Consider the following 21908-nt stretch of genomic DNA (forward strand, 5'->3'; position numbering starts at 1 on the left):
GAAGAATCTCTATGGCATCCTGTATCTTTTTTTTCTGAATTCTCTGGAAGCTGCATCTAAAATATGTGCCTCTTTAGGTGGATAAAAGGAGCTTGACACTTAGATTCCTTGTATCCCAAAGGAGTACAAATTAATTAGGGTACTTGCTCTTCAGTTTTGTTGATGTTCCAAAGGTGATGGTTTCACTAAGAGAGGGTCAAAAATCAGCCTATAAAGGTTATGTCTCTGTGGTGTTGCATTACTTGCCAGAAGACTGTGTTTTTATTTTTACTTTATGGTCTGCATTCTCCCTAAAATAAAAGATTTTTAGAAACCAAAGAAAGAGATTGACTGAAAGAAGTGAAATGAATTTTTTTTTTCTGGTATTCTGTAAAGCCATCAAAACAGGCAGCAAGAAAGACTGTTCTTTAGGAGGGCTCCAATGAGTAAATGGATTTACTTCCATGGTGGTGTGGGGAGACAGAAGGGTTCTTCAGAATTATTCCAGGAGAATGAAAATCTAATTTATCAAAGTCATCATGCCACAGCTGTTACAACAATCTATCTCCTGCTGAATGCCAGCCAACTAATTTTTGAGAAGTGATATTTTTCACAGTTTATTGTTTTCTCATCAACATGGCACCAACCACATCAAATATTTTCACACAATGTCATTGGCATTGACGAATTAGCCATGTGCTTTCTATTTATGGATACAGGAGTTTCAATTTCTTTGGGAGAAACAAGAACTGTTGGGTAAAAGGTAGGATATATCTCTCTGTTCTGTATATAAATTCTCATTTTTCAATTACCTGTTAAGATATGCTGGAATTCAGTAGCATAATGAAGTATTTTTATGGATGTATGTAGTTCTGGAACCCTTCACAGGACTGTTTTTAAGCACTTTAAGGTCATATTTTTTAATATTGTTCCTTTTTATTTATTTATTTATTTTAAACAGCAGGCAGTTACAATATGCCATGGTAAATCGAACACTGTCTGCTACAGTCTTTTAGAAGAGCTTGTTCCAACTTAGGTCTGCTTAGTTTTTTTCATGTATTTTTGCATATATATTTCAACAGGAAGAGCAGTCATATACTCAAAAATGCATCTGCACCACAAGAAACTGCCTGTCAGATTTCCTGCAGAAAATAAAAAAAAAAAAAAAAAAAGAAAGAAATGAACAGCATCTCAGCAATTATTTTTCAGCTGTGAAATGTGCTTTTGAAAAGCTGTGACTATAATTTTTCTTGCATAGAACTCTTTGTACTCCCGTATTGTTACCATATGTGGTGCTTTTTTTGTAGTTAAGCCACTCAGTGAATAGCCAAACTCTGAACAATTTTTCTTTCTCCAGATTGCTGACTTCTAGATATAATCAGCCCTTCTTATAATTGCAAAGGAGTCATTAGAGTGTTCAGACTGTGTGCAGGTCTCCAGGCTAGGAGTCTTCTAATCTATCGTGATGTCTCTCCAAGAAAAGGTTTTGGAGACTGTACCTAGCAATTCTGGTTAATTTTGGATTCTTTAAAACTGTCCTTCATCATCCATCATCTTCAGTTACTGATTATTTCCATTGTCTAATTTAGGCTAATCTGGACTTTAGAGCCACTTTGTGAAATCCATTTCTTTAGGTCACGTGTCCTTATGTTTCTTGGAATTCAAAGACAAATGTCAAAAATATTTTCTTTCCAGTAAGAAGAATAGCCAAATAAGTGTAAGATCCCTGCCAATTCTGCTTGGCAGTCTCCTATTAGCATTAGATTATTGCTTTACATATATATGCTGCATATTTCTCTATATTGAAGGCACAGCACTAAGCAGGTGGTTTAAAATAGAAATTTGAATAAATTCTGTTTATCTTTATGTTCAGGGACTGAAGTCTTAGTGTTGAGAGCCTAGTTTGTGCACGGTGTAGCTTTTCTGGCTGGTGAGAGTAGTCTGGAGCCTTAATCGTGGTGCTGCTGTTCTTCATTCTCTGGGTTTTATCAGCTCCTTGCTTCTGAGTCTCTTCTGTGTTTGCAGGGTATACTTTTAGTTCCTTCTTGGCTTGATAAAAGCAATTTTATAGGAGTGAATGTGGTTTATACCAACATGCAAAATTCTTGGAATACAGGATTAGGCTATTCAGGATTAAACAATACACTTTTCTTTAACAATGTAATTTTTCCATTGAAATAAAAATAAAGTATGCTGTCTGAGGGTGTTCAATTCAAATCTGAAATAATTTAGTATTGGAGTTTTGAATGGGTCTAGGAGAAGCAGGATGTTGTTTTTCAAGGCTGAAAGAGGTAGAGGCTCTGGCAGTTGACACGGAACCTGTAAGGTTCTGGACAATAAGATTAAGCAGCCTAGCTGCTGTGAACTTTTTCTTTTAAATCTTTTAAAACTATGAAGAAACCCCTGCCTTGAAATACATTTACTTACATTTACTGCAATCTCCAGGTGCTGATCCACCTTGCTGACTTTTGTCTCAAGTAGTAGCTAATAGCAACTGCTTGAGGGAAGGATTCAGGAAATTCCGTAATGGACTTCTCTGAAATAGCCTTGTAGTGCTCTTGTCAGTAGTTTTGCTTTTGGGGATAAGGGTGTTTTAGCCAGAAGGTTCAACTCTTTTGTACTCTCTCATTGTTCTCTTCTCACAGTAAAGTTTCTTCCAGCATGAGTGATCTGGATTATTTGCTTTTATCAGTAATGTTCTGATTGCTGGCCAGACTTGTTGCAGGTTGATTTAATGCACTTTTTTCTCCCAGGGTTGGGACAAGTGATTTCTTTACCTGGGCTTTTCACTCTCACTGTTCTTGAGAGCAATCACTTCCAGTCATCAAAAAAGAACCAATAATGTTTCATCAGTCAAAGAAATTTAGCAAGTTGAACAGCTCATCCTACTTTTTGCCCACATAAACTCTAAAACAAAGTTTCACTGAAGAGAAGTCTCATCAGACTCGCTAGGGCTAGGGAATTATTTTACAGCATCTAGTTAAAGTCAGCCTTGTTAAACCCATAACTAACCAAAGAGTAGAAGGGTGTGGGGAAGAAATAGCATCTATCCATCACTTTGAATGGTATCATGATGAGGAAATCTGACAATTCTGATTTTTCTATCAATCTCTAACTAAAATAGGTGATTTGAAAAGACAATGTGTTATGTTTCACCTTACCTGAACCTGGGCACCATTTGTAAACCTGCTTTGATACTGATTGATTTTTTTTCCACACAGGTGTTTTTAGACTCACTCAGACACAGTAACTGAGATGCAACTGATACAGGTGCTGTAAAGCTAAATTTTAGCTTTCTTCTGAATCCTTGATACCTGTTATTGTATATGTCTTTACATAAGAGATTTCAGGCAGCTGCAAGTAACAATTTAACAACCAAGCTTGCAGCAGATTGTTTAGAAATATGTAATAACTTAGTCATGCAACTTAATCAGGACAAGAGTTTCTGAATTCTGAAATGCTACAGTGATAGTCAAAAAATATATTTTAAAGCTGTCAGATATCTAAAAAGATAAATCTAGAGGATTTTAAAAAATAATAATTTACCTATTGTCTACATTGCAAGAGAGATTTATTTTTTTTTTTCAAAAATACTTGATTTCTCATAAAATAGGAAAAACGGTGAGCTATCAAAGTCTGAGAAATGGTTATGCATTTGAAGATAATTGGCCTGTTTTTAACTTATACATATATATATATAAATACAGAATTGGACTAATCTGGAGTGTCAAAATTTTTCCTGATTTTTCCCACAGAAGTACAACGAATACATTTTTTCTGCATGCTTCAAATGAATATAAACCTAGGAAAATTAATCACTGCTAAAATATGCTGATCCAATTTATTAATTAAATCAACCCCACCCACCCCCAAATATATTTAGATAAAGGATGATCTGCAGCTCCTAAAGAAGAGGTGATATCTGTTTTCTGTGTAGTATGTATCTTCTGTTTCAGAATGCAGTTTTCTGAAGGGTATTCCTTAGCTGAAAAGGATGACTGAAGGACAAATAGAGAAGGCAGAAGGAAGAAGATAATCCAAATCTTCTGCTTTTTTCTGTACTCCTTTGAACAATTCTCTTATTCCATAATAGATTTCACGTGATATCTTTTTCTTATCTTCACTTTTCACTCAGAATTTTCTAAAGAAACAAAGGCTGTAGTAAAGCTGCTTCAAGTAATATTGCTGGCCATCTTTTTGATAGGAAAGATCTAAAGGTTTCTGGTATGTCTGCTGACATTTTTGATTTCTAACGATAACTCCCTAAAATCCTTAAAATGTTTACCTCTAGAATAACCCAGTTTAAACAGTAACCAACTGATTTTGTGTAGTATTCAAAATCTGACTAAAAATATCTATGAGATTCATTGCTTTTTACAGCATTCTTGAGGAGTGGAAGCTACTTCTCACAAACAAAAGCTAAATGGCAATCATATTCTCCTTCCTCCCGCATGTTGTCCCTGTCCATTTAAGGATTATTAGATAAGTAGTTAAAGCTGAGAAAATAGTGGTGTATTCTTGGGGGGGGAACACCAAAATTATTGTGTAAGCAACTTTGCATTTGAAAATCCTGGAAAATGTCTAATACCATAAGTGAATATTCAGTAATAGCATATATTTTTAAAAATGGGAGTGGAAACCTAGAAAGGAAAAGCATAGTCCAGAAGAAACATTTTCAATGCCACCTGTGTTTCCTATATGAGGTTGGTGGATGTGTCTGTTGTATAAAAGTACTCATCTCCTTGTCTTGTGGTGTATTTTCTAGTTTTTTGAAATGTTTTACAGGAATTGTGTTATAGAAGACCATGCTCCCCTTTTCTCCCCTCCCTTCCATTCCCCTCTCCTTTCTCTCTCTCTCTCTCTTTTTTTTTTTTTTTTTTTTTTTTTTTTTTCTCAGAAATGTCATGCTAACCTATAGTAGCAGCAATTTAGTGAATAAAGCAGGAAGCTATTTGAACTATGTGGTGTGCAGCTTGGGAGATGGTCAAATTCATTTTACTTTGTTTTACAGTTAAAGACCTGGTTTTGTTGTTGTTGTTGTTTTTAAATAGTGAAAGAACATTATTTAATTTCACAGTAATGACCCCTTAACTTAAGGGATTTTGTTCTCCTGTAGGGCAGTATGTGTCTGTCTTTTGTTCTATAAAGGGAATCCCAGAAGACTTTCCCAGCCTGCAGACCAAATAGTCCTGATACAAATGGAAAGAAGGGAGGGAAATTGTTATCATTTTCAGTTATGAGCAGGTGTTTCTCTTCAGCTTACTGGAAATTTCTGATTCTTCTTTACTGAGAATCTTTGAGATGCTACATATAGGTTTTAATTCAAGCGCACAAGCTATGTAGCATGGATAAAGAGACAACAAAATAAAAATTAACGCTACCAAATGCCTATCAGTAAGGGAGCGCAAAAATAGCAAATAGTTTTCTTTGTTTGTTTGTTTCCTATGATAAACTTTCACTGAAAACAGCAATTATTTGCAAAATACAAAACACTGCTACAGCTACAAGAGCTTTTGGCTGCTCCCTCTAAACCAGCAGTTTGACCCCACAATGAATTTTCCTTCTACAAATACTTATGTAAGTATTTTCTGTATTCATTCATCATACATGTAAATAATTAAATCTTTTTGGCTAAGCTTGCAGGAGACTAAATTTTGCTGCTGGCCTACACAGCCCTCTGGGGAACTTTATATACTTATGGCAACCTTACTGTTGAGTTTTCATTGGTAATATCTGTAGTTTGCTTTTTAGAAGTAAATGTATTCATAGCCTGAGTGCAGCTTAACCTTTGGTTTTGCACCTGTAGCGGTATGTGTAAATAATACTAGATAAATATAATGCAATACAGTGCTAGAAGAATCTGAGAAAGCTAATAATTTGGATATTTGCCTCATTTTTTGGGGTGTACAGTAACATTTAGAAGTTTGCTAAATAACTGTGAGAAAATTGGTAAGTGCCATATATGTGTTTGTGAGCTACAAGTACGTGATAAATAGCCTCTGAGGAAGCATACTAATAAAAGCTATTCTGTTAATATGTTGGAAAATGTTGCATTCTTTTTTGGGTATCAGGGAAGAATTGGTTTAGAGAGAACATTAAAAATATTTTGAAGGCCATCTGAGCACTCACAAACTTTCCCAGGATATCAGCCCCTGACAAAGATAGTGGTCATGAAGACAACCAAGGTACTGGTGACCTGCTTTATGTGTACTCAGCACGTCATCTACTCTGTGCTGTGACAGGAAACCACAGTAAGAACTGAAGGGAAGGAGAGGTAAGGTTATTCCTGTAGGGCTGCCCAGGCACAGCAACTTGTTATTGGAACAGACAAGTAGGTTAGTGCAAAGGCTTCTTAGAAAGCCAGTAAGGTACCAAAATCATGAATTTCACAGAGTGTACATCCAGCTGATGTACTCTTTCATTGTAGATGTCTGGACTTTCCAGCAAAGCCTATGGTCTAGACTGGGAGAGTGAAGAACTTGGGAACTCACTAGATTGACACCACATCACTTTGTCTTAGCATTTATTACTTTCTTGATAGCTGCTGGACTGACTGTTGGATGCGACTGTCGGTATTAGTGTAGAAAGTAAGAATACACACTCCTGGTTGAAGGGGTGAGTAGGAGCACTGCAGACCTGATTTAGGCTAAACTATTTACACTTGGAGTTTTGCTCACAAGGAAAGCCTAGTGCTGACAAAAAGTACAAAAGGCAGCAAGGGTAAAATGGATCTGACTATGTGCTGTCTTCCAAGCAACAGTGATCCAAATCAAGCCGTGTGAGCAATCCGTCCCAAGTGGCCATGCGCTTAGGGAATGTGGTTTGCGTGAGAGACTGTCAAGCTCTGGGTGAAAATCTGGCTGCAGCGCCAGCATCTAGGAGAAAACTGTCCCTTTTGCATGGGGCAAACAACTGAAAGCTCAGAGCTTCTGTCTAATGATGACTTCAATAGCAGAAACAACTTCTTTGCCTGTTCTTGTCCTATTGCCAGTGAAAGATAACTTGATTGTTCATTTTCAGAAGGTGTAAACATTAAAAACCCAGTGTACAATCACTCCAACTTTCTCAAGCCCCAATCTGATCACCTAAATACGCAGTTAGTACAGCATCGGCTACTGAGTTGCAACAGGGTGCATGCACATGAAATCATTTCTAGAATTTGCATCTAAATAACTGGAACCCACCTTTGCACAGTAAAGGAAACAAATAACTTTTAAAGTATCAGTGAGGAAGTTCAGTGTTTTCCATTGGAAGGGGCAGGAAGGAAAGCAGCATAAGGTGTGCAGGCCAAAGTATAGGGGGAATTCTTTAGTAACTCAATGAATTGTGTGAACTGATGTTTCTTATTAAACATCACTATTACAATATGTATTTAAATACAGATTAGTTACGAGATTTTAAGTGTTTGCTCTTTTCATCTTGCAGCCATGTGATTATGAGAAGATCATTCAGAAAATAGGCTACCTATTTCATTTTCTCATTTAAAGAAAAATACTCAAGCCAGATGCATTATTTCATATGTTTGGTTATGTTGTACCACTGTGGCTTGCCAAACTAACAAATCCTTCACTGCACGTTGAACACCAGCTATTGCCTGGCTACTTTGCATCATACTATTTTTATTTCTTCTGTCTTAGGTCTGCTCCTTTTGTTGTTTCATCTCTGTGCCTTCATTCTTAAAATATTTTTAAGGTATTGCACTTAACTGCTGACATAGTTAATTGTCTTCTAAAGCTGCAGTATTCCCTGAGTCTGTATATATTCCTCAACTTCAGTGTTCTGCTGATTTTAACTGTTCCATTTTGTTTTGGCTTTTGATTATCCTAGGGTCCGATTGGTATGGATGGAAAGCTGGTAGGTGATTTGTTCAAAACCAGTGTAATTTAGGTCTTGCACATATTCCTTCTTTGCTTTTTGAAATGCTCATGCAGAAATGTATATTAATCACATATTGGCTTGCTTCGGCATAATTTATTTCAACCTGTGTAACACAGACTTCAGGAGTGCCGAAAAGCCACTCGCGTCTTTTGCCTCTCTCCCAGCAAACAGAGACCAGGCATGCTACTCCTATTCCCATATCATTTTCTGTCTGGGTTAGGTTGGAGGACAGGTCCAGAGAACATCCCACAGGGGTAGTTTGGTAGTGCTCCTCACATGGTAGGATGTTACTTCTGACAACATATTTGTGGCTCTTGATTCCTTTTCCTGCAGGTCCTTCCTTCTTGTGTTTTTGTTTATCTGCCTGGATTTTGCTGGCTTGATGATGTAGCCCATTTTAAATGCATTTATATACTATCCTAGATATTGTTTAGGGAGATGCTACTTCAAATAAGTTAGAAATGAAATTTAATTTTATACGATGCATTCTGCTCAGCTGCTAACAGTTTCTCATGTATGAGTTTCTGCAAGTGAGACACTATACATAGACAGATATATGAATTTATATATATAATGAAGTGAAACACTATATATATATAAACCACTATATATACATATATATATATATTTGTGTAGATAAAAGTGATTTGGATGTATGAGCCTGGAATTTTTATGTTCCTAGCTCTTTAAAGATTTAAATCATGCAAAAGCTGTGCAAGTACAGTTTCTGTACTTCCTTGTGCTATTCTTCTTGCTCCTTTTCTCTTTCTCCTTTTCCAGGACAACCTTTTTCTTTGGTGCCTTGAATATATCTTTTCTGTCCTTTCATTTGCTACAAGCCCATTTCCTTTGCAAGCTCAACTATTAACTTGCAGCATCAGCTTCCATTGTCAGCTTCCCTTTTCTTTCATTAAGATTTTTTCCTATTCTCTTGAAGCGTCTGTCTACTGCAAAGTAACATTTCTGCAATGTTTATAGCCTCCAGTCAATAGGCTTGTTCTTTAATCCACTTTCCTAGCAGATTAATAGTTTACCTCTTGCCTTGAGCTCGACCTGCCTACACCATATATCTTTTTCTTCTTTCAGTATCATTCACATATCAGCAGCTAATATTAGGTTAAATTGCAAGGAAGTGATTAACAATCAGCTGTAAAAGACCTTCAGTTAAGGTAAAGAATAGGATGACAAATTTAACCCCTTTCTTTCCTGCCAAATAACATATTAATTAGTAAATAGGAATATAAAAGAGAAAAGTGTTATGAAGATTTTGCTGAAACCATGGGAGAACATGCAGCTGTACCTACTGTTTTAATGAAGGTAAACTGAATTCAGCTGACCAGTTACTGGTGTTGGGACAGCTCTGTAAGTGTGTGTGGAAAAGAGCAGTTTGTTGGGAGCTTCCACACAGTAAATGAAACTAAGAAACACAAACAAAACTTTGTTTTCTAATCCAAGCTGAAGAATATGATCTATGTGCAGTCAAGGAGATGTTCACTTCTGTTCTGGGACTACAGCTGAGGACTGTGGATTGTTTTCAGGTGTCTTCTTGGGGTCTGCTACCCATTTCTTCCTGATAATTCCTATTACAAAAACGAAATAAAGCACTTTTTTTTTTTTTTTGGAAGCTTAGGTTCTTTCAGAACAGGTGATCTTTTCTTTGTGCATCCCTGTCTTCTGTTTCTTTCTACTTCTTTACTTCTTCATTCTTACTATGATAACTTCCTCTTCCTGTTAGCACCATGGAGATGTATCTATGGCAGAACAAGAGAGTTGATTCTTATTCTGCCTTCTACTCAGCAGTAGGAACTCAGATAGATTTTTAAAACCTGGTCTGATTCTAGAGAATAGACAAAAACTACCTTCAGAGTACACATCTGAATAAGGTTGATACAGCAATTCCTGAGATCCCATTAATGTAAAGGTTGACAAGGTCTTTTGCTGAGGAAGATTATGCTTTAATCATCACAGAAATTACAATTACATAAATTAACTCACTCTTTAAAAAAAAAAAAAAAAAAAAGTCCAAACTGTACTATGAGCTGTATTAATACAAATATACAAATTCTGCATAACTTTACTGAGACCTAAAACAGAATCCATGTGTTAATATCATCCACTTTCAGATTGTGTTTTGATCACAATCAAAAGTGATTGTGAAAATCACTTTTCACAATCAATGCTCAGTTTTACATTACATAACATACTTGAATTAAGGATATTCGTTATTATTTTAAAGTTAGAGTAATGCTGACTTTTCAGTCTTGAAGAGTATGTTCAGCCTTTTTTTTTTTTTAATTTAAAATTAAGAGAAATAGTAATAACTAAAACCTTTTAATCCACAAGCAATGAGCATTAGGACTAGTTTATATAGCACTGGTCCAGAGTGATTTCAGCAATTCTGGAGCCCTCCTGGGAGCACAAGCATATTAATCAAGATTGAGCTTGCTCCAAAGACGTATTATGTTAGATTGTGTTCAAGGATTTTTTTATTTTTATTTTTTTAATGAACATGCTAGTAACTCAGAGCTTTATTCCTGACCCTTTCACAATATACAAAAATGAGAGAAGGCAAAATGAATTGCCTGTTGTTCATCTCACAGTTGAGCTTCATTTCAACAATTTGAATTGTTGCTATGTGGCAATAAAGCTTTAAAAGCAAAAACGTCAGTATTGTGATGCCTATTTCTACCTCCCCCTTTGTCAGCAAAGCTGATGAGTTGCGTAATATAGTCCTTGCTGCATCCTCTGGCTAATGTCACTTAGTGCATCATAAGTGAGGAAAGAAAATTATACTGTCATGGAATTTGCTAGTTAGCTTGGCAAGGAGTGTCTAAGGGTATATAAAAATGAAGGATTGAGAACAGCTGAAAAAGAGAAAACAATTCCCTTCACTAATGCAAAGTTCCTTCCAGATGCAAGGAGTTCATAGCCAACATCATCAAAAGATCTTGCTTTGGCAACTTCTGTATTAAGCAACTGTATTTACAGTTAAATGCTGGAAAATTGCAAGATTGACAGCCTATATAAATGAAGAGTAATTTAACTATTATATTCCTCGTTACCTCAGAATTCTGTGTCACCATGAAAAACAGTTGTCCTATAAAAATCCAGTTTATAGTTTCCTCTCTCCATATTGCAGACTTGATAAAACAAGAATTAAAAATTCGCAATAACCAAAAGGCAGACTGGCTGTGCTGTTGAGACTGAGAGTAGAAAACGCATGAGAGCATGATGTTATCCTTGACCTTTACATCATGGTATGTTTGTATTAAGTGCATATGTCCTTTATACATAGCATGTACCACACGGACACAGAGTAGCCTCCATGTCTAAGTTAGTGTGAAGTGTCAGTTTTTCAGTTTTCAAAACCCTTTTTTTTTTTTTTTTTTTTTTCCTGCTTTGTTCCTCTGTACAGATTTAAATCAACATTTTGTTGAAACATTTCAGACTTCAAGCTTTTTGTGTATCTTGGAGACACTTTCATGACTTGATCAAAATGTATTGATCAAAGTGTATGGTCAAAATGTATCTTTAGATACACTTGGGAGATAAACATGTTGTGATTTTTGTATGAAAGTTTGCATGCACAGGTCTCAGTTTAGTCTATTTATACATTTATTCTACATCAGTAAGCAATTTCCAGTGGTTTTAGCATATAATGGCTGAAAGCTTGCTGTGATGGAAAGACTGGGATAAAGGCTGAGTACAGAGGAACCCTAGTCATTTTCATTATACTCCATATTCATAGAACTGACCAATTCAAAATACTTTTATTAGAACCGTCAAACCCCAGTCAGTATATATGTGTGGGTTTGTTTGTTTGTTTTCTAGAAACCCATATAGACCAGCATTATAAGGAGCTAAACAAGACTGCAGCATCTGTGACAAGGAATACTTTAGGCTTCCTTCATTTCCTTCATTATAAGGATTAGATAGCCACAGTAATTCGATTACCATGATTCCTCTGTAACATTATTCTAGTCCAACCCTGCTGCTCAAGCAGGGTAACCCAGAGCAGGTTGTCCAGTACCATGTCTGGGTGGCTTTTGAAGATCTCCAAGCCTCTTGGGCAACCTGTGCCAGTGCTCTGTCACCTGCACGGAGGGGGAAGCATGTTCAGACTGATGTTCAATATGTCCCTCTTGTACTGGGGAGCCCAGAACTGGACCCAGCACTCCAAGTGTGGCCTCACCAATGCTGAGCAGAGGAGAAGGAGGATCATCTCCCTCAACCTGCTGGCAATACTTTGCTTACTGCAGCCCAGGATACTGGTAGCCTTCTTTGTGGCAAGAACACGTTGCTGTCCCATGTTCTGTTCAATTTGGAGTCCACCAGGGCCCGCACATCGTTCCCTGCAAAGCTGCTTTCCAGGTGGAAAGCTGTAGAAAAAATGTTTATAGAAAATGACTAGTTCATAGCCGGTCAGGTTGGTTGGAATCTGTATAAAATTTTCAACTCTGTGAAATCGCCCTCTAGCAAAAGTGGAGAGGTTTTATATGACTTGCAGGAAGTCTCCATGCTCGATTACTTTTAACAAAAGGAAATGTAGTTTTAATCAGCTGAAATCTCATTGATGTACCATAAAACACCACAAGCTAAACTAGCCTTAGGAGTTTAAGACTTTGTCCCTTTTTAAAGAGACATACAAATACTTACAAACATTTTTCTGTGTTTTACAGTAAGAGCTGGTTGTCTATGTGGTTGTAGTTCATAGTCATACCTACTATACTGTTTTGTAATATATTTCTGCTTCATGCAAATAATTTGCAATTGGTAGGCCAGAATTATTGATGACTTTAACTGACTTTCCTGGAATAGGGGTATTAGCGATAGGAAGTCTACTCTGGAATGGCTTGCAGCTTCTCAGTTTGCAGTGGGTGTCTCTCCATTTGGGCAGAGGTAGTCCCAGATGTGATGTTGGTAAGTAAGGGAGAGGAAATGGATCAGTACATTCCCAAGCTACCTCTTAGGCTGAGGCTGACACCCGAGGGTTCATCTGTTGCCGATTTTCTGGTTTAAATATTAGTTTATACTTGTTGGAAATTGTGCGACTTGCAAAAAGTCTTGTATCCACAGCAATGTGTTCCTCCAGTTTCTAGGCTTTGTTCATTCAGTAGACAGTAATTAGCACTTCCCTGAATCCTGGGTGTGGGCCATAATGGAGAAAAAGGACCCAGTACCTACTCCTAGATCAGTATTGTATCTGTGGATTCTTTCTCACTTAAGAACAGTTAAATGAGGTCTTTCTATCATTTCTAAATTGTATTGTTCTGACTGTGTAAACTATGAATTTTCTCAAATGCAGGTTCAATGATGAGTTACTGTCATTTATTTCTGGAATCAGTTAATTGCAACAAAGTTAATAAACTTGATTTAAAACCTACAAAATGAATATTAGAATTAAAAGTCCAGAATCTGTTTTCATTATTGTTGCTGGTTTGTTTGTTCTCTCTTTAGTATAAAATACTGTAACTATTTGCTACTGTTTAAGGAGTTAATCCTTGTCATAGCTTTCCGTAACCTTATATTTTTCTTGTTTTTCAGGGTCAGCCTGGTCCTCAAGTAAGTGCCATCTTATTTCCTACATAAGTTAAGCCTAATTGGAAGGCCCGCCAAACTCAGGTTATCTACAAAGTATTTTGATTTTTTTTTGTTGTTATTATTTTTTTTAAGCTATAAACTGGTAACCATTGCATAATTCAGTAAGACAAATATTTTCCAAGAGAGAAACATGGGGCCCCCCATATGGTTGTCTGAGTTCCCTCAGCTGTTTGACCAGATGGTGGGGTTGACAACGTAGTACTGAATAAAGCAAATCTCCTAACTATGGCTTGAAACTTTGCCACCTAACTTTAAAGCAAGATAAAATAACTTAGCAAATGTGTAGCAAATGCAATACTTCAACTGCTTATTAATCACATACTAATAATGTTGCTATAATCCAGGCAGGCCTCAGTTATTTTAAATATTGTGCTGCTAGCTATTTTGATTAATTATACACGCTCCTTGAATTAGTTCGGCTTTATTGAAGAATAGTAGAACTTTGTCTTGTGAGTTGTAATTGAAGATGTGGAAATCCAGGGACCTAACTTCAGTTTCAATGTAGAAATACACCAGCAAAGAGGTAGCATTTGGTATAGCAAAAACTACATGTACATTATTTCAATTGAGTGGTATAGAAACAGAGCAAAGAAACAGAGGAGGGAAAAAGCCAACACCACATCCAAATTTAGTGAAATCAATCGAAAAACTAATTTTTGCATGCCCAAGATACAAAGTGGAAAGTAAACTCTGGTTTGGGGGGCCATCTCATCAAAGTGAGTTGTCTGAACCAGAAGTTCTGAGGGCATTTGCTGAAATTTCAGAATCATAAAATCATAATAACAAATTAAATCTTTACAGCTGATCTGACTGACTTTTGTTGTTGTCTTGAAAGTTAAATTTTTCTTTAATGAATGCAAGCATTTTCCTCAGATTGTTTATTTCTTAGCACCCCTTCCTGCTGAAAGACAATTTTAATGTTACAAATCCCCTTCACACTCAGTCTGAATGCGTGGTATCCATGCTGTAAGATTTTCTGACACCCTTCCTTGCAAAGTGCCAGACCCCATTTAATGTTTTGTATATAGTCTGTATGATATTTGAAATGACCATCCCCCCATAGTGCTCATGTTTCACAGTAGGCTCTTGATATGTGGCCTACACAGAGAGGTATCTGCAACCTCTGTGTTGTTGGCAGTCAATGAAGAGAGAGACTGTAATTCTGTGTGGCACTCTTGCTTTGGACAGGCTCTGATGAGGACCTGAGGGTGTTATGTGAGCCCGCAGGCTGCCCTGTGGTGGATGTTGACTTTGTGTGGCCACCCGTGTGCTTTTCCTCTGGGACTTGGTCCCCACCTCCCATGTTTCAGTCCCTTGGAGAGTGTCTCTTGATCAGCTCCTGTAAACAGCTTCTCAGTCTTTCAAGCTCATCTATCTACATGAAATGCCCTGAGGTAGCTGTAGGCTAAGTACCACAACTGAGATGGCAGTATTCAGTGCTGTTTCAAGAGCAAAAAGCAGAGAAGTCTTGTCACTATTGTAAAAGAAGTGGGGTGCAAACCACAGGAAAAAAAATCAAAAAATCCCAAAGAAAATTTTATTAACTTCTGTGTCCTGTATGTTTATACAGAGAACATGCGAGATACCAGGACCCACAAAACTTAGGAGGAAACTTCCTACAACCTAACTTCACTACTTCCTCCCAGTGGAAAAGCTCACCTCTTTACCATTGTCATCATTTCATTGTTCATTCTAAGCAACACTTACCATTACTCCAAATACCGTCTTTCCGTCCTTTCAACTCAAGATGCTCCTCTTATTGGAGGAGGGTATGTACTCAGTTGTTTTGACTGTCTGGATGAGTACAGAAATAATTCTTGAAATGCACAGGTGAGGAGTGATAATGGCATGAAATACTCAAAGTAAGATTCAACTCTAGATCAAGATGCCTTATGCTAGAAGCTTGTGTGTTGGCGTTGACATGCGAGGTATCTAAGCACTCCTTGTAGTTGGTGAAGGCTAAGTCAACGCTCAGTGCACCTAGAAAGTTCTTCTGCTCATTGCAGCGTCCCGGGGCTCAAGTACATTGCCTGCCAACAGGCATCTGTGGCTGCATGAGAAAATTCAGGGTCTTCAGTGTTGTCTCTGTCTGCCATACATAGAGTTGGAGTCTCCTGTTGGACCATTGTTGTATCTGTCAGTCATGTGCAGCTGTCTTGGATACCTAGGGAACGTCTCAAATGACACTAGTTGCATACACTCATGCCTCTTAATTACTCTGTAATTCTGATTATAGGCAGCTACTGAACCTAATAACCATTCTGCTGAATTGCTCTCTGGACTATGTTGACAATTTATGCATTTTAAACAGCTACACGTAGGCTGTGCAATTAGATGTCTTCCTCTTAAACTAAAACTTAGATTCAGATAACTTCCATGAGACTAATTTTTAAAATGTTTTTTTTTTTTTTTGCAAGCTTTAGTTGAAAATCTTGAGACTTTTATAAAATGATTTAAAAGTATTATTAGAATCACTTTACTTACTGATAAAATAAGTCCAACTGTTTCCCATTAAAAAACTGTCTGCAGTAATTTCCCCGTTCTTCTCTGTGCCCATGAAAAATTTAAAATGGAAAGTATTGGTGGCCTTGGTTAAAGTAAGGGCTTCCTGGCTTCAAAGATCACAGTTTCTGTGCTGATGAAAGAAGCACTTTGAAAATTTTTGATGTCATAGTCATGTAAGTCCACAATAAGATCAAATCTAAATCCTAATCCTTCTTACACAGAACGTTTTATTAACACCTATTCTTTTTGTTGTGTTTTTCAAAAAGTACACAGTAAACTCACCCAACACATATTTAATTACTGGGTACAAATATATATTCATATCAGATGAGAAACACCTATCTTTATCTTCGAGCTTTTACATTTTTTTCTTCAAAATACAAAAAAAATACAATTTTCTATTTTCCTGTTTTAAGTAAAAATAAGCTATACTACAAACCAGAAGCATTTTTTCAGAAAAGCCTTATCATTTTGTTACATCTCTGAAAGGTAGAGACCATGATCATGAACTAAAAACTTTTTAGCATAACCTTTAAAAATAAAGTACATTCTTATGATTCTGGTTTTCTGTTTAAAAAAAGAAAAACTGTTTCAGATTACATATAAATTATGTTTGTAGAAAAGCAAATAATACAAATTTTAGTATTTTGCTGAAATCCTAATTCTGGCTTTCAAGTCACCTCCAAGAAATATCCGTTTTTTTTCTAATTTAGAATATAAATATATATTCAATTTGTAACAAAAGGTTTTTTTTTTTCTTTTTTTCTTTTATTTTCTTTTTTTTCCTCTAATAATGTACTAGTAATCTGTACAACCTAATTCTTACCATAATTCTCCTTTATAATGTAATGGTATGCATGTTCCAAAGAACAGACTTCAGCGTCTCATCTAAAGCTAATTACACGAGGAGTGTACTGTCAAGGCAAAGAGAGAAGATTTGTTATTCTTAACATCTTTGTCATTTAGAAGTTCATAAAATATTAGAAAACAGCATATTTGGTATTGTGATGAAAGAAGACAATATGACTCTCAGTGAAGTTATGCTGAAGTAAAAATGATCCCTGTACCAGTGTGGGGCATGGGGATGTTTCAGTGTGACTCGCTCAGCCAAGTGTTTTCTTCCTCACAGTAGTGTCCTCTCCCTAGCCCATCTCTGGTGCAACATACTCTCTCATGTCAGCACACATGATCTTTCTATGTGGGACTTTGACATACAGCAGCCCCACAGATGCTTCTCCCTTCTCTTTGGCAGTCATTCAAATCTGTGTTAGAAGTGGATAAAGTATTAATGATTGATACTTGTTTTCATGAGATTCTTGTTTTCCTGTGTGTGTAATGTCTGTGGAAGTGATGTTATTTCAGTCTGAAATTGTCCAGTGTTGCATACATGATAAAGGGCTACCACAGTAAGTGTATGTGTGTGCTTTTTCCAACATTGAACTTCAATGTATGTGACTGGAATAATTTTAATTTCTAAACTTTCATGGCAGAAGCTGTGATTCATGGTTAGATGAATTTTTATTGGCTTGTACTGTCAAAAGAGTTGGTGGGAACCATTTTAACTTCATTTTCTGTTTTTTGTCAAGGCCTGAGTAAAATAGCCAGCAGGACATAGGCCATAGTTTTGAGCTGTTTTGGATGGCAGCGGTGTATGTAAAAGTTCATCACTTTCTGGAGAACACTGGGATGGTAGGGAGAGTCCTAGACCTTAGAGAGGAAGTGAGTATCTGACAGCAGGAAAGACTGGAAAGGGAAATGGACAGTTTTGTGCAGAGAAAATGTATTTTAAGTCCTGCTGAGTTTCTTCTTGAGTTTTGGTAGTTTGGATAGCCATCTGTACTCCAAGACTTGTGGAGTATTCCTCTAGTAAGTAAACGTCATTCAATACTGTGACATTTGATAAGGTAAAGTGATCTTGTATGTGTTTCAATAGCTTTTTAAGCTGGGAACTTAAAAGCTGGGAGTACACAATATGCTCTGTTGACTAATGATGCAAAATGCTTTCTGCCTGTTTAGAGCCTTGGACTTGGGCTTGTTTCTTTTGTTCTGATCAACATAAATTGAGGTTTAAGCATATTCCTTGTTCCCAGCAGTTTGCCTTTAGGAACGCCTAGAGCTTCCCTTTCTTTTGTGGAGAGAGGGGGAGAGAGGCACTTCTGAAGGACAGAATCAGCAGGGGACTGGCGAAATAGTGCATCACCTTGAGATACACAGTGTTGTAAAGTTACTGCTCCTGAAAGAAGCACAGTGGTTTTATCCAGGCCATCAGCTGTTCATGTTCTGGAGAATGATCTTGTAGGGTGTTTTGTCTTGTAGCAGCTGATAGCCTAAGCTCTTTTGTAAGCCTTTGATCCTGCTGAAGGATGGAATGACTCAGTTTAAATATGAAAATGCCATCTGCTTTTGAGTTACATGTTGCAGGTCAAATTTTGCCATCAAACTCAAACAGTTTGTTAACAAAGAACAGGTACAGTCGCTCACAATTTTGTTTTTGTTTTGAAATTGCTCCAACAAATTTTGTGCATCTTGATTTCTTCTGTAAAACTGTAATTACTTATACAGAAGTCAGACTATGTTCGTGTAAAATCACAGGATGTACTGTGTTTTTGTGATTTAAAGGGAGCCAAGTGTCATCCTTCATCTAAAGAGTTGGAATCAATTTTTTAGAAGTGATTTCTATCATGTAAATAGTGCAAAGAGCTACGGTGTTGCCCAGGTCCTGAATTAGGTATTACTGATGTCAGTGGGTGTTGAATATAGCAAAATAGATTCATGTAGAGGCAGGTACTTTAAGTTACGGAGGAAGTGTATTTTCAAATGGAATGAATGGTTTGTTTGACTTTTGTAAAGAAGAATAAATACTGAAAAGGAGTAAATAACAGGTTTACTCGTCCTTTCAAAAAAATTCTTCCTAGGTGAGTTTAAAATGTGAAAACTTCAAACTTGCAAATATTCAAGTCATACTTTTCCTCTCACCTGCTGTTCTCAAGGCCAAACTAATTAGAGTTATACCTGTGTAAGTGAAAATAAGATTAAGCTTAACCTGAGAGTTTGGGCTCATATACAACAGTACAAATTAATGTAGAAAAATTATTATTCTCATCTTATGGCCAGGTAGACACAGAAATACAGACAAACACAATATTCAGAAGTTTGTTTCTTACTTGAATCTATACCAATAAAAAAGACAAATACTTGATCCTATTGCAGCTATTAAAATTTTGCTATCGTTTTTGAGATCAAAAATTAATCTTAACTATGAGCATCACATAAATTAACAAGCTTGTACTAAGTTTCCTTCCTTTCTAAAGCTGTAATAGAACTCCTGAAGGGTAGTGAAATTGTGTGATGTCATGTAACAACCAATATTGACTTGTGAACCTGAGGATGCAAATGTCATCATCACGGCCTTTCGTTTATGTTAGTTTCCAAATAAAAAGCAAGGATTTAGTTCTCATCTCTCATTAGTTTTATAACTGTATGGCTCAGTCATTTTGAACCACATCAGAGAATGTAGGAGGAGAAATGCTCAAAATTTCTTGTTTACTGTGTCTGATGTGCACATAAATGTTTATGACCCAAAAGAAGAAATTATCTTCCCATATGGAATTAATGTATTTAATTGCTTTTTAAAGTATGCTGCTTTCTCAGTTTTGATAAAGCTGAAGTTAATTTTGTTGAAATGAATTGACAACAACAATAAGCACTTTTGAAATACAAAAATCTCTTCCATTTCCCCTGGTAGACTTATGTATGTGTGTAAACCAGGATAGCTATGAATGTTAAATGCTTTTGCAGCTAAGCAGATGGCATTACTGCAAATACGCAGATTCTTTGCTTTGTGGAGAAGAAAGCACAAAATTGGCAACTCAGAGGCAAGTGATGCTGGGCTATCAGTTGCACCAAGAAAAGGAAGCACCCCACATAATTTAAAAAGGCTGAGGTGAGTAAGTTCCAGACATCAACAAGCCAAATTCTTGGAGTATTGGATATTGTGCTCAGCTTCCAACATGTTTTTTTACTTTATTTTCCCACCCTTTTGCCAGGATTTGCAAAGGAGCCTCTAATGGCAGATTAATGACTTCCCTATAGTACCCTGCTAAGTGAATTTAGCTTGGGAAAATACAGACTTGTTAGAGCTGTGTTCATTGAACGTCAGATAGCCAAAGTGGAGGCCATCCCAACTGTGCTGATTCGGGGGGGAGGCAAATTTGAAATATTCCAGTTTAGCAGTTATGCAGTTAAATTAGGTTTTGATTATCCATAAGCAAAAAATATGAATATGTGTTCTGTAGAGAGGGCTCTTCATGCGAGCTAATGTCAGCTCTGGATGTCTGTTTTTATTAAGTTTTCTTCTTTTTCAAAATTTGAAGAACTCCTTCCAGAGTAGCTTTATGAGCTATATAAAGTGAGGAGGATGAATTCTTGGAACAGTCAAGTTGGTCTCAAAATTTTAAACTGATTCCCTCATCTCATAGTTCACATAATGATCATTTGTGGTACGGTTACTTTGAAAATCCAAATCATAGATTAAATAAACAAAAACAAAAAAATAAACAAAAGAAAACATCCTCTAAAACATCCTCTCCCTTATGTTTCCTTTTAGAGGAAACATAAGGGAGACCTTTCCATTTGTAGGGCGTTACCAACATTTCCTTATGGTGTGGCATCATTAATTTCTGAAAAGAATTGGTTTTATTTGCTTTACTAAAGTAAATGTGAAGGTCTACTTCACTTGTTTCATATGTTAGCATAAATGTTGTGAGGAATCACACTTTAGCATTCCACTTATTCATCTAGAAGTTGCAGCTGTCACCAAGGCATACTAGATCTTCTGACAGTAAGCGAAGAACTGTGAAACAAAAATGACATGTAATCCTTAATTTGGTGTAGCATTGCTTAGCTTAACAGAGTACATGTGAGTACAAAAATGCAATTGCAAGCCTAGTATTGTGGTTCCAATATAAGATGTACAAAGAGTTGTCAAAATATAATTAAGAACTCTGAAATATTTCCTGTATTCCTAAATCATTTCTTTATCAAATGACCTTTATATTTTCTTCATACTATTCTACAGATGGCAGAAATATAGGAGTGTTCTGTGTTTTATTAGGAATTATGTCAAAGCAAAATATTGCACTGTGTTCAGGAATATTATATAGTATTTTACTGTCCTGCTACACGTGTTTTTAATTCAGTATTAACCTCCTACTGGTTTATTGTTTTTACTGATCATCATGCTGCATTCAGCTTTGAATTCCAGTTCAATTTGTTGCAGATCCCAGTAGACTTGATAGTGTTAAGAAATGAAATGAAGAATTATAGAAAATATGTATTTCATCAACCTTATCGTGACTTAAAGATAATCCTATCATATCAAAGACCTTATTTTGAAAACCCTGTGACAGTCTATCAGAGTTTCCTTGATTAACTATCAGTACAGAGCCCTGGTGACTTTGGTGGAAGTTGGAAGTTCTGTGAACTGGAGCAGACTTGAGAGTTTTTGACTTCAGACTTCTAGCTGAAATTCTGTTTTCAGATTTTGGAAGTTAAATATTTGTATGACTCTGACAGCACTGTGGTTGTGTGTTTTTTTTTTTTTTTGTTTGTTTGTTTGTTTGTTTTTCTTGTTTGTTTGTTTCACAGTTTATTCTATCAGAAGCTTAAAAGTTTGATTGTTTTTCTTCATTACAAAGTGATGCATTTGTCAATTGAAATATGACTATAAGCAGCCTTAGATGTTAGCAGAAATGTTTCAGGTTCTTAGTGAGGGTGCTGGCATGAAGAGCTGTGATGATGTGCTGTTCTTTTATATAAGTATGAGTCAGTTTTGGAGGATAGAGAAGAAAAAATAGAAAAAGCAGCAATTACTTCCGTTGAAGTGTCTTATGTAACTCTAGTAATGTTATTAATCATAGCATGGAAGTTGCCATTCTTTTTGTGAG

At 36.4% G+C, this 21908-nt stretch overlaps 1 protein-coding gene across 1 annotated transcript in view; it reads left to right on the top strand.

Annotated features, from left to right (window-relative positions):
• Window positions 1-21908, top strand: part of COL25A1 (collagen type XXV alpha 1 chain) — a 297785-nt gene that overhangs the window by 168340 nt on the left and 107537 nt on the right. Inside the window, exon 5 of the mRNA XM_084285919.1 lies at window positions 13402-13419. Coding sequence (XP_084142045.1) covers window positions 13402-13419 — 18 coding nt within the window. The remainder of the gene's footprint in view (window positions 1-13401; window positions 13420-21908) is intronic.

The sequence above is a fragment of the Netta rufina genome, assembly GCF_964035555.1.
Source record: "Netta rufina genome assembly, chromosome: 4".
In the NCBI taxonomy this organism is placed as follows: Eukaryota; Metazoa; Chordata; class Aves; order Anseriformes; family Anatidae; genus Netta; species Netta rufina.